Below are 20,117 nucleotides of genomic sequence, written 5' to 3'. Positions count from 1 at the left end.
CCTGATGTAACTGCAAAAGCAAAAGCCATCCAATTCTGCAACTTAGTTCTTTACACATCGGTTCTTCATCAAGAACTACAATATAAATTTGTGATACTGAGACCCAAAATCACTGCAAAAAGCAAAAGGTAAGCCTCATTATAATACCACATGCTAGAAAGTATTTAAGATGCTTTTAAATGGATTCTTTCACATACAGAAAATTTGGTTACAAGAACTTCAACAGAATTTTTAGCATACTACAAATTGTTCACCTCCTTAACTGAGGAATTCACACCTATCTACAACTCTCTTAGATATTCATATGAAGAGCCTTGGAGCACAAGTTGTTCATTTTAAAAATAACTGTTAATATTTTAACAAAAGAAAATGAATGTAGCAGCATTTAAATAATTTTGTATTAATTTTATGGGAAAGAAATACCTTTTAACTTTTAATTAATGAAGAAAATCCCCACAAAGAAAATGAAAATACATGTATGAAAAACTAAAATTAAAAGTTGAAATTACAAAAGCCAACTTTAAATAAGTTTTTCTTTGCCCTTTCACAATTCCATTCATTAGTTTATTTTTTAATACATCATCATGACAAAAATGTGGCGAATCTAGTTTTACTCCAATTTAAAAACACAAAACTAAAAACACTCCACAATTTCTTTAGTCAGCATCTCCTTTAAAAAAGAGGCAGAGGACTGGCTTTTATCGGAAAGTAGACACAAGGCCTCTCCTTAAAGCAATTATTTTCTTTGCAAAGTAGTTTGAAGATCTGTTTCAAATCAAAAGGCACTGAAGTAAAGAAAAATATAAACTGAACAATGCCTGCCTCTTCTCTCTGACCACTCTGAATTCATTCTATAAAATCTATGTCTAGGAAAATAAATAAATAAACAAACAAACAAGCACTGCTTGTTAATACTACATAAAATAGCATATTTCCTCTTTTTAACATTCTCTGCACTGTATTTAAACTCACAAAAAGGCAAACAGATTTCTATAATTAAAATTTTATAATTAAAAATTAAAAAATAACTAAGAAGTCATAAACTGAGGTACACATTTAGTTTCTTTAGACTCTCCATACCTCCACATACTCTTTTCTAAGATGTAAAATATCTTATATGTCTTAGAAAAGAGTATATATAAAATATCAACTTAATGTGAAGGTAGACAGAGAAGAATTTTATGAAAGTACCAAAAATATAATATTTCCTGTCTACTCAGAGGATTATTTAAACTTCTTTGTGCATAAGAATTTATTGTGTGTGTGTGTGTGTGTGTGTGTGTAGGTTTCTATAGTACCCACACTGGTCTTGACCAAAGGATCATCTTCTGTCATCTTTGCAAATAGCTGGGATTATGGGCGTTCGTTCGCCATCACACAGAGCAAAGAGCTAATTTTAAAGTACAGACTTATAGCCTGTGGTATAGCCTAGTAGTAGAGAGCTTGCATAGTATGCACAAGACCCTGCATTTGATCCCCAGGTCTAATAAATTCTTCTAGGCTTCCCCCTCCTTAAGAATAAGGTTTTGAGGTGGGACAAAAAAATTATAATAAAATGTGCATTCTAAATTACTCTGAAGAAGTGGTCCAACATCATACTGTGAGTGGCCATGACAAAGGTGCTTTCATAAGCAGCCACTGACACTGTTCATGGCTTCTTGATAAGACTGAGCTGCTTAATCACACACAGCATAAATCAAGCTAAACTAAACAATGATGTTTTCCTTTCCCTTCACTGCTAAAAACTCAGCACCAAGCACAGGTCTATGGATGCTATGAAGAAATGTTAACAGCTGCTGATAAAATGCAGGAGAAGAATTCACAGGTATCACAGGGACATATATGGTTAATGTTGGTTCACACTGGTGCATTATATGTAGCATTCCTTCATACAAGTCACACACCTCAATTCAAACCTAGTCACCACTTTTTCCTCAGTGAAACTATCTCTATGTCTTTGCTTGCTCTGCTTTCTCTACCAGAAAGTCACCCAATTTCTATCTACATGAATCTAATTTACTCCTGAAGACTGTGCTCAGTGTCACCTTTTACACAGACTTCTCCATGCCCTTGGGTAGAAGCTATCACTCTTTTCACTGTGCATATCACTTCTGTGGTATTTTAAACCTGGAACCTTGTATACAACTCTTTTTAACACTTCTGTTTTCTTCTGTTAGAAATCAATACCTTCCAGGGTAATATCTGTTTTGGATTCTTCTTTCAATTTTCATAATATCTAGAAAAGCATTCAAATAGACGCCAGAAGGAACAAAATGGTGAATACACATAGGTAGTAAAAGAAAGAGAAAAAATTTAAATGTTGTAAGGAAAAGAACAGAAAACAAGAAGGAGACCTTGGCACAGAACAACTGGGAATGCTGAGACCAACAGAGAGCAGAGACAACAGAGAGCAGAGAGAGAGGCGTGAGGATGAGAAAGATGCAGCTCCACTAGGGAGGAAGCGACAGGGTCAAGATGGCTCCCAGCAGAAGGCCAGAGGGGCAGACTGCGCAGAGATATTGGAGAGAACAGAAAAGGATGTAAGGTGGTAGGTAATACTGGTTGAGAGAGAGAGGACAGAGGAAGAGAGAAAAGCAGAAAGCTGAGCAGGCAGTCATGGGGGTACAGATCATACCTCCATCATCAGGGTCTCTCAACAACCACAGGAGATGCAGGAGACCGATGCACGCGACCAAGAGAGACTGACAGGAGACCCTACAAAACTTAGATGCTGGGAATTCAGACAGACAGAGTGACCAGCTAAGCTATCATTTAAACCTGAAGTCCTAAACAACAGAGAGGATTTGGGTAGAAGGAAAGGACTGTGTAAACTAAGATTTAACACAGCATGGCATATTTGACAATAACTATAACCCTCCAGCCAGAGCGTAGTTTCTTGTCAAATAATGAAAGTTAGACAATACTTTTATCAATGGCATCAATGAAAGACAAGGCAAACATATGTGAAAAATAATTAAAAAAAAAACTAACTTGCTATTAAAAAAAATAACTACCTACAGAGGGAAGCAACATGTTATTTTTAAATTGATATGCCCCTAATCTTACATGGGTCTGTGGCATTATATTGTTTGGGTAGAAATCTACAGGAAAATCCAATCCCATAGAGTTATGTAGCTGGATAAGAGAACTTCACAGATCCTCTGAAAAGATCTCAAGGAGTCCCCAAGTCTTCTGGCAACACTTCAACATCTCTCTGAAGGTTATTTTCCCCTAGCCATCCTTTCTAAGGCAAACTCATATACACTCAGAAAACATGAAAAAAAAAAAATCTGCTTCTTGCTTGGTACTTTTCTAACCTGTAATCCCACCAGATATCTCTGAAATCTAATCCAAATGTGTATGAGGCTCAAACGCAACTCAATTTTTCTCATTATCTTTCTGTAAAGGGTGAAAACCTACTAACAGAAAACCAACCCAGATTGCAGCAGCCCATTGTAATGGAGGCAATGTAGTCAAGCCAAAATAAAGTACAAGGGATGGGACACTGTTCCTGTATAGGATCACATTATGGATAGCTGAGGCTTTAGGAGTCATGTAGTTCTACAGGGGATACTCAATTTATCTGTGTAATGCAAAAACAGCCATATATTAATAAATACATAGATGGGAGTGATTATGTCCCAAAATTTTTATTTGTAACAGGCACGATTTTGTCCTTGGATCATGGTTAGCTGAACAGCACTTTGGACTAAATTGATCAGTCTCAAAAATCTGGTGCACAGACCAAAGGCACTTCATAAAATCAGATAATTTTCTTATTTCTCACTAGGTTTTCTTAAGATTTACTTTCATTATTTTAACTGTGTGTATGTGTGTGTCTGCATGTGGGTTTGCATGAATGTAGATGCCCTCAGAGGCCATAGATATTGGGTACCCCTGGGGCTGGAGTTACAGGCAGCTGAACCACCTGACATGGGTTCTAGTAACTGAACTTTGGTCCTCTAACAGAGATTCTTCTGCATCCTGGGTGCTAGGATTAAAGACATGCAGAACCACATAATAAGAAAACAAAGTTAGATTCTAAGGGCACATCAATTAAAATTTTAACCGTGGCAAATATTTTAAAATCCAGACAAAGTGATGAAATGATGTGAAGCAATAAGAACTTACAAAGATAAATGCCAGTAAGAATCTAAATGTATACACTAATATGAGGGGGGGGAAATTACATTATCTTACATATTATAGTTTTAAGAATTTGCACAAACTCTTAAATATGCATAATTTGCTCACCAACTGGTAGAAGAATAAAGTCCAGTCATAAAAGACTAAATAGCTGAGGAAATGAACACAACTACAGGGGTAAATATGGATGAATCCAAGCAACACAGGGCAAATAATAACTTGCAAAAATACATTTAGCATGATAGCGCTAACCATAAGTTTAAACATAAAAGAACATTATTTATTGTTAAGAGCTATAAAGGTCTGATAGTATGAGTCAGGACAGGCAGCTTGACTGACACATACTGCACTAGGTTCAATACCTAGAATTGACAAAACAAAACACCAAAAAATTATATAATGGTATATACTGCAGTAAGAGCACAAACAAGATACAGAAATAGTAACATCAAATTACTCTAGTGGGGAGTGAGGATAGGAGATAGAATAAAGAATGATAAAACATTTGAGAAGAGGTACTTAATTTAATAGCTAAGTATTAGGTTCATTTTATTTTTTGTATCTTTCAAGGTCTATAATATTTCATTAAAATTGTTCAAAGCTAAGAAAACAAAGAACAGGTTGGGAGAGGTAACATAAGCCTACACTCAGCACTTAGGAGGTGGAGGCAGGAGGATCACAAGTTCCAGGTCACTCTGGACTAAATGGTGAGTTCATGACCATCCTGGGTTACATCAGATGTTGTGTTAAAAACAGGAAAATAGCTGAGTAGTTTCTTTGAAACCAATTTTTTACCTGACTTTGACCTGAGCAAAATGAAAATAAAAGCAATAACTTTCCTTTTTATTCAATTTATATTATTTACAAGAAAAATATAAAAACAAAAACAAAAAAATCAAAAAAAAAAAAAAAAAACCAAAAACCTCCCATCTTTGAACATGGTGCGCCACCTTGTGTTCAAAACTTCCTAATAATAAAAATTCAGAGAAAAATACCTGAGTGTGGCATACATGAAAATATAAATTTCAATATGCTGACATGATGTTCGAATTTACTTAATTTAAACACACACAATACTAACACTTGAAAATAATTATTCCATATCTAGATAAGTTAGAAACATCCTTATTAATGCCTTTTTAGTTTTTATTTCACTATATTTTCAGAAAATAACCTACCTTTTTCTTCATTTCAAACATATTAATATTTTACTTGAGTAAAATTCAAAATTGCAGGTACTTAAAATAGCATACACTTCCATAAAGCAACTTACCTTTGAATGTGTGATGGATAAGGTGTCTACCCACACTCGCCAGCCACCCCACTCATATTTGACTGCATGGTAAAGCAGGATTCTGAATATGGCATATACCATTTCTGTTATCTTCTGCTCGTCTGAATTCTTGGGATTAAAATAGCAGAGAGAAAGCATCCATTCTTGCCACACAGAGCACTGTAGCAAGCTCCTAAAAGTTATTTTAAAAAAAAGTATTGAATTACTAAAAACTGTAAAATCACCAGAATTCTAAATAGTAAATAAAGGTCTGTGGGTTTTTTTGTTGTTATTTTTTTTTTTTACAAAAAAAAAAAAATTAACCTAATACTTAGCTATTAAATTAAGTACCTCTTCTCAAATGTTTTATCATTCTTTATTCTATCTCCTACCCTCACTCCCCACTAAAGTAATTTGATGTTACTATTTCTGTGTCTTCTTTATGCTCTTACTGCAGTATATACCTTTATATAAATTTTTTGGTTTTTTGTTTTGTCAATTCTAGGCGTTGAACCTAGTGCAGCATGTGTCAGGCGAGCTGCCTGTCCTGACTCATACTCATAAAGCCCACGCCTTTAATCCCAGGACTCGTGAGACAGAGACAGGTGGCTCTCTGAGTTGCAGTGCAACCTGGTGGAGGGAGTTACAGGACAGCCATGGCTATTCATAGAAACCCTGTCTCAGGAGGGGGTGGGAGGTGGGGGATGAATAACACAGTTATCTGCAATACATTCAAAACAGTTCTAACAATGTAGCAATAAAAATTTTAACTCTTGTATGTTACTTACACACACTTATAGGAAGGAAGTTTTCTAAGACAGACTGGAATCATCCAAAAGTAGGTATGAATACTGTAAATGAATGCTTTCTATTCCAGCTTACCTCCTGTTTTCTCTACTGTTATTAAAAAGTTTAATCATGTCAGAAAGAAAGGCTCGGCGAACCTCCATGCTCTCTGGGCACTGGGGAGAATTTCGAAGTAGGGTCGCAATTACTTTTAGTATCTCTGTAAGACAGTTCATAAATAAGTAAAAACCAACCACAACAAAAAATTCAGCAAGGTAGATTAATATAAGCAATTTCTTTGTCTTTTCTTTATAAATGTCTACTGAAAACATTTTATAAAAATTAAAGAAACATGCTAATGTATAAATTATTTTAAAGAATTTTTAAATTTATAAAAAGGAACCTATATTCATTAGAAAGAACTTATAAACAAGACAATGATTTCATGTCATGTTGATTGGCTCTTCCTCTCTAACAAACGGAACCCAGGGCCTTGGCATGATGAAGCAAGTGCTCTACCACTGAGCTACACTCCAGCCAGAGTTGCATTTTATACAGTTCAAACAATATGTTTAAATTATAAGTGATCAAATTTATAGTGATGATCAAATGTTAGCCTCTACCAAAGAGCAAAGTTGATCTTAAAAACAAAAATTCCCACTATAATCAAAATCTCAAGGAGAAAAAAGAATAAACTTTTATTCGGCAACAAGATTGATGGTATACACAGCCTTTCCACTATGAGATAAATTTTTAAAGCTCTAAATATTCTCTAATTTTAAAGATAAAATTAGGAGAAAAATACAAAGGAAAATAAAACCTCAATATCCCATCCCCAAGAAAATGCAAATAAATCTACTACTGAATGGGCTTTTTGTACAGAAAGAATTTTTTTAAACACTTACTTAATCTGAACTATCCAGATTATTAAAAATATAACTACAAATTTAAAGAATACACCAAAACTTTACCTACTTAGTTAAAAGTTTAAGAATTGTGTCACCCCCTTGTCAAGGATTCTGATGAGTGAAATTAAACATTAAAAATAACAAAATGAAGATATTCTTCCATGGAATTAATGATAATTTTAGAATTTCTAAATTCTTCCGATAACTTCAAAAGTTTTCTAGCTAAACTATTACAATGATGATGATATTCATGAAAATAAGATCATTGCGATTTACACTGAGGATATGCTGTCCTAGGGCACTGTTGAATGAAAACACATTCAACAGAGCCACAGGATTTCCACAACAAAATGTAGATACTATTTATTCTTCATTTTAGAGGGTATAAAAGTCACAAACTAGTAAAATGGGTAGAGTTGAACCCAGGTGGCCACTTTTTTTTCTTTTTAATATATCTGGGTGTCTTGCTTACATGTATGTCTATGTACCATGGAGTGACCACAAAGGCCAGAAGAAGAGACTGGATCCTAGGAGTAGTTACAGAAAATTGTGAGTGCCATATGGGTGCTGGGATTTGAACCTGGGCCCACTGAAAGAAGAATCAGTGCTCTTGACCACTGAGTCACCTTCTCCAGGCCCCAGGTGAGCTGTATCTTGAACTACCACAATATACTGCCTGCTCTTTCGTAAGTCAATCAGTTCGGCATTAAAGGGTCAAATGGTATGGTTTGAATGTGTCCTCTCCAAAATGCAGGTGCTACCCACATGACAAGGCTAAGAAGTGGGACCTTTAAAAAGTAATGAGGCCTTGAGGATTCTCCAATTAATGAGATGAAATCCATTTAGAGGGGCTCCAGGGAAGCTTTCAGCTTGCTCTGTCTTCCTCAGTAAACAGAGCAGCCCGCACCAAACCAAATAGAGGAGCCTTCTGAGCTTACAAAATTTGAAAAAAAAAAAAAAAAAAAATTCTACTCTGTTGTGATCTATTGTGTCCCCCAATATATTGTGCACCCTAATAAACTTATCTGGGGTCAGAGAACAGAACAGCCATTAGATTAGACATAGAGGCCAGACGGTGGTAGCACATGCCTTTAATCTTAGCATTCTGGAGGCAGAGATCCATCCAGATCTCTGTGAGTTCAAGGCCACACTAGGAACAGACTCGATCCAGGTGTGGTAGCACACACCTTTCATCCCAGCACTTGAGATCTTATGTCTTTGCTTGGGAAAGACTCACGCCTTTAATCCCAGGAAGTGATGGGAGAAAGCTGAAAGGCATATAAGGCGTGAGGACAGGAACTAGATGCTTTTATGCTTTTAGACTTTTAGCAGCTGTTCAGCTGAGATCCATCTGGGTGAGGACTCAGAAGCTTTCAGTCTGAAGATTTGTGGAAACAGGATGCAATGAGGAGTTGTCGAGGTGAGGTTGACTGTGACTTGTTCTGCTTCTCTGACCTTTCAGAATTCACCCCAATAGCTGGCCCCAGGTTTCTTATTTTTTTTTTTTTTTTTTTTTTTTTTTTTTTTTTTTTTTTTTTTTGGTTTTTCGAGACAGGGTTTCTCTGTGTAGCTTTGCGCCTTTCCTGGGACTCACTTGGTAGTCCAGGCTGGCCTCGAACTCACAGAGATCCACCTGGCTCTGCCTCCTGAGTGCTGGGATTAAAGGCGTGCGCCACCACCGCCCGGCTCAGGTTTCTTATTTAATAAGACCGTTTAACACTTCGGTCTGCATTATTCTTTTGAGTCATCCAGTCTCAGCTAATATGTTATGGTCTAAGTTGATAAAATACTCCAAAGTTCTTACATCTAAATTTTTCCATTTTTACTCTGAACAACGAATGGCAACATGATTTGGAAAGCAGAGAAAAAGTAAACTTCAAAGTTTCATGCTTTTAAAATTGTAGCACACTATACACAGAATGTAGCACACTATACACAGAAACACAAAAGGTAACTAAATTTTAGAATTCCTCTGCATACAAAAAGTAAATGTAATTCCAAAAGTCCTTTAGTTATGCTGGTGGCATGATCTTAAAAATGAGATATTAATATGCCCTATTATTCTAATTAATTTTTAGAATTAAGAATTCTAAGTTAAATAAGATTGTGTTCCCATATCAAATTTTGCATTCTATTTTACTGGCAGTAATTTAAAATTGAAAACTGTCTCCCATTGTTAACATAATTTAGCCTGACATTACCAAATACCATAATAAAAACTTTTTTGAAAAATCAGGAAAAAAAAACTAAACCAAGATCACATAAATATAGTAACAGTGTCAATTTGGCATAACATTCAATATAAAACACAGATAAAACTATTATGATTCACTCCTTGAGAAAATACCTGCTTACTTTAATAATATTAACTTTTGATTTTGCATGGAGACTTTATTTTTAAAGTAGAAAAAGTAATCTTAAAGTATATAAAATACATACGGGGGTTTTGTATTTTCACTGTAGAATCAGGATCTGGATGCTGTTTATGTACCACCTGAGTACAGATCTGTTCTATAAGAATCTGCAAGGGTAAACAGCAAACTGCTTTAGCACAATAGCTAGGTAAGCATCACTATAAAGGTAGTCTAAGCACAAATACGAAAGCTCTGTGTGCGGCTGGGCATAGACCTCACAACTGTAACCCCAGCTCTAGAGAGACTGAGGCAGGAGGACTGCCAAGACTTTATAGCCTGTCTTGGTTACAAAACTAGATTCTGGAACAGTCTGAGCTTTAAAATGAGATGCTGTTTCAAAAATAAAATGTATGATATAATCCTACATTTAAAAAGCTAAGTATTTTAGACATATAAATACCTTTAACACCATAATGTTATTTTTACTTTATTATAAAATGAAACATCAAATAATCAACACAATGGAACAAACATAAAGTAGGGATAACTTGGTTACTTAATAATTCATAATTAATAAACTTCTAAAATGTAGCCATATTATCTTTATATAAATAATTTAAAAATTTAAATACTGACAATTATAACATCGTCATAATAAATTAATGAGTAAATTCTAACTACATTCTTACCTCAAACAGAACATTATATGTGGTCATTGTGATTAGATTTGTCTGAAGCATGAGTCTCTCAGCTAGCAACGAAAACAACCCATGCCCAAGCATGACTTCAGCTTTTCTCCTAAAATAACATGAAAGAAATTACAAAATACAGAGTTTAGGGGTTCACAACTGATAAAGGAAACACAGATTTTTTTTCTGATTATAAATTCCAACTCAAATACTCTCATAACATTCTTCAACCTAGAACATTCAAGGCTAACCACAGTATAAGCATATCTGAAGTTCAAAAGGCAAAAGGCATGGGCTATGTCACAGCATAGCAAAAACTTGAACTCAATTCTTCAGAGCAGTTATCTGTTACTGCTAACCGGGCTATGCCCTACTAGTGCACATGAATGCTTCAGAATCACAATGTTTTTGGGGTGGAGAGCGCAAGAAATGTACATAATTTAGGAAACTGAACAACACTACAGAAATGTGTGCACTAAAATTAACCTTCCAGGAATAAACTTTAAAAGTAGTAATCACGCCGGGCGGTGGTGGTGCACGCCTTTAATCCCAGCACTCGGGAGGCAGAGGCAGGCGGATCTCTGTGAGTTCGAGGCCAGCCTGGGCTACCAAGTGAGTTCCAGGAAAGGCGCAAAGCTACACAAGAGAAACCCTGTCTCGAAAAATCAAAAAAAAAAAAAAAAAAAAAAAGTAGTAATCACATATCTAATTATACCCGAGGGTCAGCAAACTTTTTCTATATAGTAAATATTTAAAATCTTGTGGGCCATATCGTCTCTGTCACATCTCAGCACTGCTTTTGTACGATGAAAACAGCCACGGGTTATAATAGCATGGTTGTGATGTAATAAAACCACATACAGGTGGCAGCTGGGTTCAGAAAGACTGCAGGTTACCACCACCTGTTCTACCTCCAAAACTTCAAGTTCTGTAGTAAACTGGGAGGTAGCAATAGATGAAGAGGCTGGCTGTCACATCTCAGCTACTACATCAACGTAAATGATACAGATAATAATACACAGGGTGATTCAGTTCACCAAGATGAAGCCTTCAATGAATTCACGCTAATTCTCATAAAAACCCAACATATACATAAGTAATTTTCATATCAGAACCTAAATGCTCTCATCCAGTTTTATCTTTAAAATGTGCAATAGTGGCATTAAACTTAAATGGCAATATAAGACTAAAATTAAGTAGCAGCACCACAACAACAAAGAAAGTAACTAAAGGAGCCACAGAACAGAAACCTTGTTCCAAGGCTTTAAACAAATAATATGCAACAGTTCATTCTAGATTTCATGCATACTCACTTTGGAGCCAGATGTTTTAAAAAATAGCCCAGTGCCTTGAGTGCTTGAACTCTGATTCCTTCACTTTTTGATGCCAAAAGTTTATAAATAACACTGAATAAATAAAAATTAAGAACAAACTAGTCTAAATATAATTTTCAAGGTATCATTGCAAACTTATTTTAAAAAAACATATACATAAATTTAATATACATTTCTGACATCTAAAACCCATTTATCTCAGGCTTTAGATCCTTTTAGTGAAAACAAACCAGAATTAACTAAATATTCCAAAACCAAAAGTGACTTCTCGAGGCACGTACATATATGCTACTCTTACTGTATAAACCCGGCTTAAAACACTATTTAATTATAGCACATACTTAAGCTTATGAATAATTATTATCACCATGTAAAACAAAGGAATGGACCAGTAATGTGTGATCATCAGAAAAGACATATAAATAATACAAATTAGTTTTTAAAACAATAGATTATTAGGTGTGGTGGTACATGGCTACAAGCCTAGCACTCAGAGAGTTAAGGCAGGAGGATCACCATGAAGTTTGGGCTACAAAGAGAGACCTACGTGGAGAAAACCCATGCATGCACTGTAAACCTAACTAGAGACACATGACTAGGAAAGTCATAAGGCCTAGTGTGGAACTTACTACTGATGCAAAGTCAAATTGGCATAATGTCAAACTGCCTTCTAAATACCTATGTTTATTCCCATAGACAACTGCCTTCCTTTGCAGCAAATGGTTGTGAATGTAGAGACTCATGCCTGCTCAAGACACTGAGAATACATAATTGTTGAGTATATAAACAAGACATTATGTTGCACACTCAAAAGTTCAAGGGAACATTATAGAAGAGAGTAGGAAAAATTTAAGCAAGGGAAGACAGGGCGAAGGGTTATAAAATGCCATCTTCTGAGTCTGACACAGTTATTATAATCTTGAACTCACTCACAGCAGCTTCGGTTACCTGCCTAGGCCCCGATAAGATTGGCAGTAGGCCCACACAGGATTGGTCCTGTGAACAATCAGTTATGAATAGGGGAAGGGTTCATGGGGTCCCAACTCTTCCTGAAGAACTATTTTGGCTACTAAAAAATTCTGGGAAAGAGGTAGTCATTGTCTTCAGGTTATACCCACCTGTGAACCCAACCAAAATCCAATTCACAGTTCCACAGTTGGTTACACAGATGGCCCAGTAGGTAACAAAAGAAAACAAAAAAATATGAATACAGGAGCAGAATATTTAGGGAGAAGAGGAGATTGGCACGAATGGGAGGTAAGAATAATTAAAATGTATTTTATATATGTATGAAGATGTCAAAGAAAAATTTAAGTAATAAAATATATAATGAAACAAGAATAATTTTTAAAATAATAAAATTTTTAAATTTATTAAATGAAATAATCCCAAAGTAAAATAGACTTAAAACCACAACTAAAAAGGTGAATTTCACAATAAATCCTCAAAAATATTAATTTACTCTTAAAAGAAGGCCGAAGGCCTTCTGATATAAAAACAAAGAACACACCAAGTAAAATTCAAAAGCTTTATCATAGCATTCTCTTCTACATAAATATCTGTAACAAAGACAAATATTAGAATTTTATGATTACTTAAAAACTGACATAGGGCCAAGCTAATGGTGCACACCTTTAACCCCAGCACTGGAGAAACAGGCAGAAGGACCACTGTAAATTTGAGACTGGTCTAATCTATATAGCAAGTTCCAGGCTAGCCAGGGCTACACAGTAAGATCTTGTCTAAAAAAATAAGAAAAAGATAGCATCTTCCTAGGTAAACTGTTCTATTTAATAATATATCCATAAAAAATAGAATAGTAACTTTTATAAATTTAAGACTCATTCAAAAAATTATGAAATAATCTTGATTTTAATAAGTTTAAAAATCTTAAATTATTGCCTGCTATAAACTCTTTTTATAACCTAGGATCAAATATTTAAGAATGTAGTATTTCCAGAGTAATGCTTTTTACTAAATATAATTAGAACTCTCCATATGCTAACTCTTACCGTAACCCGTTCCTTTGGTCAAAAGCAGGAATCATGGAGTTAGGATGCTCTGCCATTAATGCAACAAGCAACTGTAAAACATCCATTAGATTGTCGTCCTAGAATTATTTTAGAAAATGAAAAAAGTCAACTCTTGGAATACTGAATACTTCTGAAACAATATAAATTTTAACTTTAAATAAATAGGCAAATCTATAATATGAGTTTGAACAAATGATGCTATTTAAATATTTTAATTATAAGTAAGATATTGACTTATAATTACACTTTAAATATACAGCTCAAAGTATACACCATAAAATAGCCAGAGATTTTTGTAATCAGAGAGATAAAATAGCTTTTATGTTAGACTATATAACAACACCCCACAGCAAAGTCTATAGAAACAGCGTATATGACTTCATGAATTGGCTGTTGTGGCTGTCACCCACACTGTCAGCTCACAACTAGCACCCAGGGATCTAATGCCCTCTTCTGGCCTTCACAGGTCCCAGGCACACACAGGATGCATAACACAGATACACATGAAATAAATAAATAGTTTAGTTAAAGATAAAACAGATATCTGAACCCATTTAAGTTTCAACTAAGCAGTTTTAAATTCCATTACAAATGTTATTTGTTTTAAAAAATATCTAAGCATGTAAAAATCAGAAAGAAGAATGTTATGAATTTTAAATCCAATCATTTTCAGCCATTTTCGTCTACTTTTCTCTTTGTTACACTAGTTCCTAACAATATGCTTTCATGTACTTCATTCACTAAATAAAATCCAATTTTAGCAACTTCTTAAAACCTTTCGTGATACTTCTCAGAGCTATATTGTGGCAATAAAAACCATTAAGATGAGGATTCATTAGCATCTAAATAGAGATTTATTCTCCATGACAGTGGTATAATTAGTGAATATTTCCTTGATGTTTTTACTTTTAAAAAACATCCCTAACACAGCTTAAAAACATGAAATCAGGCAAGAGAGATGGCTCAGCGGTTAAGAGCACTGGCTGATCTTCCAGAAGACCTGAGTTCAATTCCCAGCAACCACATGGTGGCTCACAACCATCTGTATTGAGATTGGCGCCCTCTTCTGGCCTGCAGGCAGACATGCAGACAGAACACTATATACATAATAAAGTATATTATAAAGTAAATAAATAAATAAATCTTTTTTTAAAGAAAAGAAACAAGCAATATACTTAAAAAATAAAATGAAATAAAATCCCCAAATCAGAAATTCAAGTATTACCTCATGCATAGTCAGCAGGTAATTAAGAATGGCCTGTAGCTCATCTTCCTTTACTCCAGAGTCCTTCAGAAACATAATACATTTATCTTAGCCTTACACACAAAGTCACTTTAAAATCAGAAACTGTACATATATAGATTAGTCAATTTCATCAGCTGCTATAAATCAAAAACTAACACAAAAATCTAGATTTAAAATAACACTTTGAGAAAGCACAAAAGACATAGTCTGAAAACTAAACAGAAATCAAGGGGCCGGTCTCTTGCCAAATCTAATGTGACAGCTAATAAGGTACCACAGAACAAAGACTAAGGAAGAAGATGGTGAAAAACTGGCACAAGCCAGTAATCCGAGCACCTGTACCCCACCAGCAAAGGACAGAACCCAGTGTAAACAGAGGCTCTAAATATGTGCCAAGTGAAAAAAACAAATACTCTTGAGTTCTCATGGAAATTTATATAACATATATTAAAGTGCCAATCTCCAATTCTACAGTGATTTACGTATACCCAAGAGAAACAGGAATGAAAAACAGAGGATGAAACAAACATCTCTCAGCAAAGTTTCTGTCATATTTTACTGACAAAGAATAAACAAACAGACCATATTTTATGTGAAATGATCTGCCACAACAGGCAGCATGGGATGGGGAAGAAACAAACTTACCTTCATCACTAACTGCTTAATGAACATCAGTAAGAATGCTCTCAGAGAAAGTATTTCTTTGTGATTGGGTCTTGGTCCATCTTTAAAGATACACACAATTAGTATTTCAAAGATCTCAAGGCTAACTAAAATACAATGCTTTCATTTCCAGGAGTTTTCCATTTATTTAAAAGAAACATAGAGCTAAGCATAGTGGTACAAGCCTTTAAACCCAGCACTCAGGAACAGAAGCAGGCACATCTCTGAGTTTGAGGCCAGCCTTGCCTACAGACTGAATTCTAGGCCAGCCAGGGCTGCATAATGAGACACTGTCTCAAAACAAACAAACACACACACACACACACACACACACACACACACACACACACACACACACACACACACACACACACGGCTGGAGAGATGGCTCAGAGGTTAAGAACACTGGCTGTTCTTCCAGAGGTCCTGAGTTCAATTTCCAGCACCCATATGGTGGCTTATAATCATCTGTAATGAGATCTGGCTCCCTCTTCTGGCCTGCAGGGATACATGCAAACAGAACACTGTATACATAATAAATAAATCTTTAAAACACACACACACACACACACAGTCAATCTTCTAAAGAATGACCTTCCCTTTTGTGTCTTTTGAAAGGCTAGCATTCACTCTCATAGTCAACTATATATTCGACACTCCAAAAGCACAGATAGGTTATGTTGTTTACAACATATGTATGACAGGCCTTTGGACTCCTGCATACAAAAGCCATGAAAGTAGAAGAGGGCCTAGCTGGGAAGAACAGGGTCAGCGGGAGTGGAGGGAGAGAAAGAGATGCTGATGGGGAGTGAGTATGATCACAATACAGTATATAAATGTAAAACACTGGCCAAAAAAAATTCTTTGAAGTTAATACTTCTTCTAAGAAGTGAAAGGATTTCAAAAACAAACATATGGTGATAAAAATTTGTACTTAACAATAGTATTTATGTTTTGTTCTGAAAGTGTTTGCTATTAAGATAACAGAAATTTACCAAAAAATTTAAAAAGTAAAGAAAAATCTAAACTTTGGGCAGTAAAATGTTGTTATATGAACTGGGTATGAAACAACTTTTTCTACTGTTGTCCCTTTTAAATTGTTACAAAAAGCATGCTTCACCACACAAAACTGTTAATGAAGAAGGGAAACATTATGCTGACTACCTCTGACATCTCCAGTACTTGGGAAAGTCCTTGGTCACACATGGCTCACATTAAGTCAATTTTCATGTCTCCAGCATCTAATTCCAAAGTACAAAACTTCTGAAACCAAGTAACTATTGTTCTAAGACCTCAAGTTAGGGACCTGTTTGCCTCATAAATTCTACAGTTTCCCCAGTAATCACTATTTACAGCTAGTGCCCAGACCACCAAAGCACAAGACCAACGTGACCTTGAACAGATCAATTAAAATAGGAAGAAAATTGTGCAAAATGTGTTCCACATGATCATTCCTAGACAAATAACAAGCTAAACAGACAAGAGCCACAAAATTTGCCCGGCTTCCTTAGTTGACCTGTGAGACTTCCTGAAGTCACTATTTACTTATAAAATGAAGATCAGGACATGAAAATGGCAATCAACAAGAATGTGAAAGTCCTACACCACCATGAAATTGCCATCAGGAAGTTCTGGCCTAGATCTGCAAGTGCCACACGCTTACCAGCTTAAACACATCACAGGGATTGTGTCCTTGCAGTGTTCTCAGAGAATAAGGAGTTTACTTTGAAGGTTACATAAAGTAGCATATAATTACAAATCCTATCTTCATAAGTCACTGAACAGTCAATGTCTTTGACAATAATGAAAACACATGGTTTCCTGGTTCCTAAGAAATCCTTCTCATTTGAAGCAACAGTCTTCAAATGCTGTCAAGGAACAGACTGTGGGTCTAAGGAGGTGGAGGCTCCTGCAAGTGGGTCCATCAGTGCTCTAACTGCCACAGACACAGGCAACACAGAGACCAAAAGAGGCTTAAAACACTTGGTACAGGGATGTTCTTTGCTGGCTTCCCAGTTATGAGGACTCAAGGGTGGACTTGCTGCTTGCTAATACAATGGGAGGGAGGGAATTCCTAAAAAGATCTGACACAGAAGAACTAGCCACCTGGAGAGACAAATGCACACTCTGAGCATTTTCCAACATTTCCCGAACACTGCACCAGTTGCACCTGAGACTGCCACTTTGTATCAGCTGATTAGCTCTTTCCACACAAGGCAGTTTGAAGTAGGTTTTACAAAACTTAAGAATTTTTACTTTGACCTCTTCAATGAACTTTCCACATGTACAGAGAATATTACCTTGTATTGCTTGTCCTGATTATGAAAGAAAACAATTACTGAAATTTTAGAATTTCTTTATTAAAAACAGATACCTCTTACATTTCTATGAAATCTCCATTTCCAATGACTCTCACTATGATTATCTCAGCACCAATACCAGTATGGAATTAATTTGTCTTTCTCAGTGGCAATGTGTTACAACTAGCCTGATCATATTGACTTCCCAAATGACACAGGAGCACTCTTTCACAACAGTAAACAATGTTGGCAACAGCGATTTATAACAAACTAATACAATTGTGCTATAATGAGGGCTGTAGAAAAGGTTAAGAACACTGCTTACCCTCCCACAGGAGACAGAATTGATTCCCAGCACCTACATAGCAGCTCACGACCTTCCATTCCAGTTCTAGGGGATCTGATACCCTCTTCTGGCCTCTGGGAGCACCATGTACACACATGGTACATAGACATATGTTCAGGCAAAACATGCATACACATAAAGTAAAATGTAAAAAGAGTATATTGCTGGTTTATTTTATATCCTGATTTACCATGTGTATAATATAACATTCAGACAGAATTATACCTAATCCTTTGGGGGTGATACCACTTCGGTCCTGAGGATTCACTGCCCAGTAGTAGTACTTCAGTGTGTGCATGATGAGCAGCACTGTTCCAACCCTCCGAATAGTATTATATATGTTGACTGTACCAATGAATTCAGTGGATAGGTAAGTGTACAGCATCAACTGAACCTACAAAACCAAAATAAAAAGCACACAATCAGAGACGCTCATTGGCAACTGTCCCATGTTTAGTTCAAAAAGTAAGATGCTGGCCGGGCGGTGGTGGCGCAAGCCTTTAATCCCAGCACTCGGGAGGCAGAGCCAGGTGGATCTCTGTGAGTTTGAGGCCAGCCTGGGCTACCAAGTGAGTCCCAGGAAAGGCGCAAAGCTACACAGAGAAACCCTGTCTCGAAAAACCAAAAAAAAAAAAAAAAAGTAAGATGCTGTGCTTAACAACATCAAGCGCACACACATACTCCTTGTACAGTAAATACCCCCAAAATATGTCAATTTTTGACATATTATCCCATGGAAATAATTCTTTTATTCCCATTTAGCAGCCATCAACTTTTCATTAGCAGCTGTATCTTTATAATAAATTTATGCTTTAAGAAATTGTTTTGTTTTGTGTTTTTCTCTGGGTCAGTGGGTTTGTTTGTTTGTAACAGGGTCTCACTATGTAGCCCTGGCTGTACTGGAACTCAGTATGTACACCAGGCTGGCCTCAAGCTCACAGGATTCACCTGCCTCTGCCTCCTGGGTTCTGGAATTTAAGAATTAATGGTATAAATCACATGTCTGGCCTTATATACTTGTTTTGTATTTACAGATGCTTTCTGTGTTTCACAGAAAAGGATAAGCTAGAACGGGGAGGTGACTTGATGGGTAAAGTGTGCGGAACTGCACTTGGGCCCCAGAACCAATGTAAAGGCACACACACAGTAGGATGTGGCTGTAATCTCAGCACTGCTACCCAGAGATGGGAGGAATAGAGAAGAGGATCCACAGACACCTAAAAGCCAGCAGCAATGGGTAATAGTAAACAACAAGAGACCCTGTCTCAAACAAGGTGAAAGGTAAAAACTTACATTGGATAATGTCCACTAACTGCCACACATGTCCCATGGGTCAAGAATACCCCATTCAAATATGAATGTACACACACAGAGATTAGAAAAAAAAAAAAGGTCTGGTATGACCCAAAAGGTTGAACATATAAAAATATACATTTGTCTATATTTACTTCAAATATAAGCTCTTGTTATATTAGAGAAAACAAGAATATATAAGTGCTACCCGACCACAGCACCTTTCATCTTCACACAACATTTCAATGAAATGATTCTAAGCTTCAGCAACAGCTACACTCAAGCAGCTATAGCGACATAAAATCAAGACTACTCTTGCTCTACTCCCATGCTGCAATCACGACCTTTGCATTTCTGCTAGTGGATACATTTTATAAAGTGAACAACTGAAAGTCCAGCATATACAATCTCCCCTTAGACTAAATTACTTCCATGCATTTGCAACTGAACATTTACATTACCCTCCTGAACACTAGGAATTTTCATTTTCAACCCCGTGCTGAGACTCACCGTTACTTGGGAATTTCTCTAAACAATCAAGTATTAGGTACCTATCTGTTAGAGGCCCAATAAATGACCAACCTTAAGATTTAATTAGTAATCTGGTTAGCAGCAGTATGTGTTAAAAGCAACAGTGATGCTGAACTAGCTAAAACTGGGGTTTAGAAGACAATTGCAACTTAGAAAATCAAAGACATGCTGATTGCAGCTAATGCTGCATGATGATATTTTTTATGTATTTACTG

At 36.0% G+C, this 20,117-nt stretch overlaps 1 protein-coding gene across 2 annotated transcripts in view; it reads right to left on the bottom strand.

The window, feature by feature from the left end:
* The window catches only part of Lrba (LPS responsive beige-like anchor protein), a 571,922-nt gene that overhangs the window by 460,120 nt on the left and 91,685 nt on the right, over positions 1 to 20,117 (bottom strand). For both annotated transcript variants that reach the window (XM_006976444.4, XM_042279232.2), the window contains exons 13-21: positions 18,304 to 18,472; positions 15,415 to 15,494; positions 14,749 to 14,811; positions 13,503 to 13,600; positions 11,470 to 11,562; positions 10,157 to 10,265; positions 9,553 to 9,634; positions 6,302 to 6,425; positions 5,420 to 5,612 (exon numbers count right to left, since the gene is read on the bottom strand). In XM_006976444.4, the coding sequence (XP_006976506.1) occupies positions 5,420 to 5,612; positions 6,302 to 6,425; positions 9,553 to 9,634; positions 10,157 to 10,265; positions 11,470 to 11,562; positions 13,503 to 13,600; positions 14,749 to 14,811; positions 15,415 to 15,494; positions 18,304 to 18,472 (1,011 nt within the window). The remainder of the gene's footprint in view (positions 1 to 5,419; positions 5,613 to 6,301; positions 6,426 to 9,552; positions 9,635 to 10,156; positions 10,266 to 11,469; positions 11,563 to 13,502; positions 13,601 to 14,748; positions 14,812 to 15,414; positions 15,495 to 18,303; positions 18,473 to 20,117) is intronic.

The sequence above is a fragment of the Peromyscus maniculatus genome, chromosome 6 (genome assembly GCF_049852395.1).
Source record: "Peromyscus maniculatus bairdii isolate BWxNUB_F1_BW_parent chromosome 6, HU_Pman_BW_mat_3.1, whole genome shotgun sequence".
NCBI classification, from domain to species: Eukaryota; Metazoa; Chordata; class Mammalia; order Rodentia; family Cricetidae; genus Peromyscus; species Peromyscus maniculatus.
The sequence above is the reverse complement of the archived record's forward strand: the minus strand, read 5'-3'. Positions and strand labels throughout refer to the sequence as shown.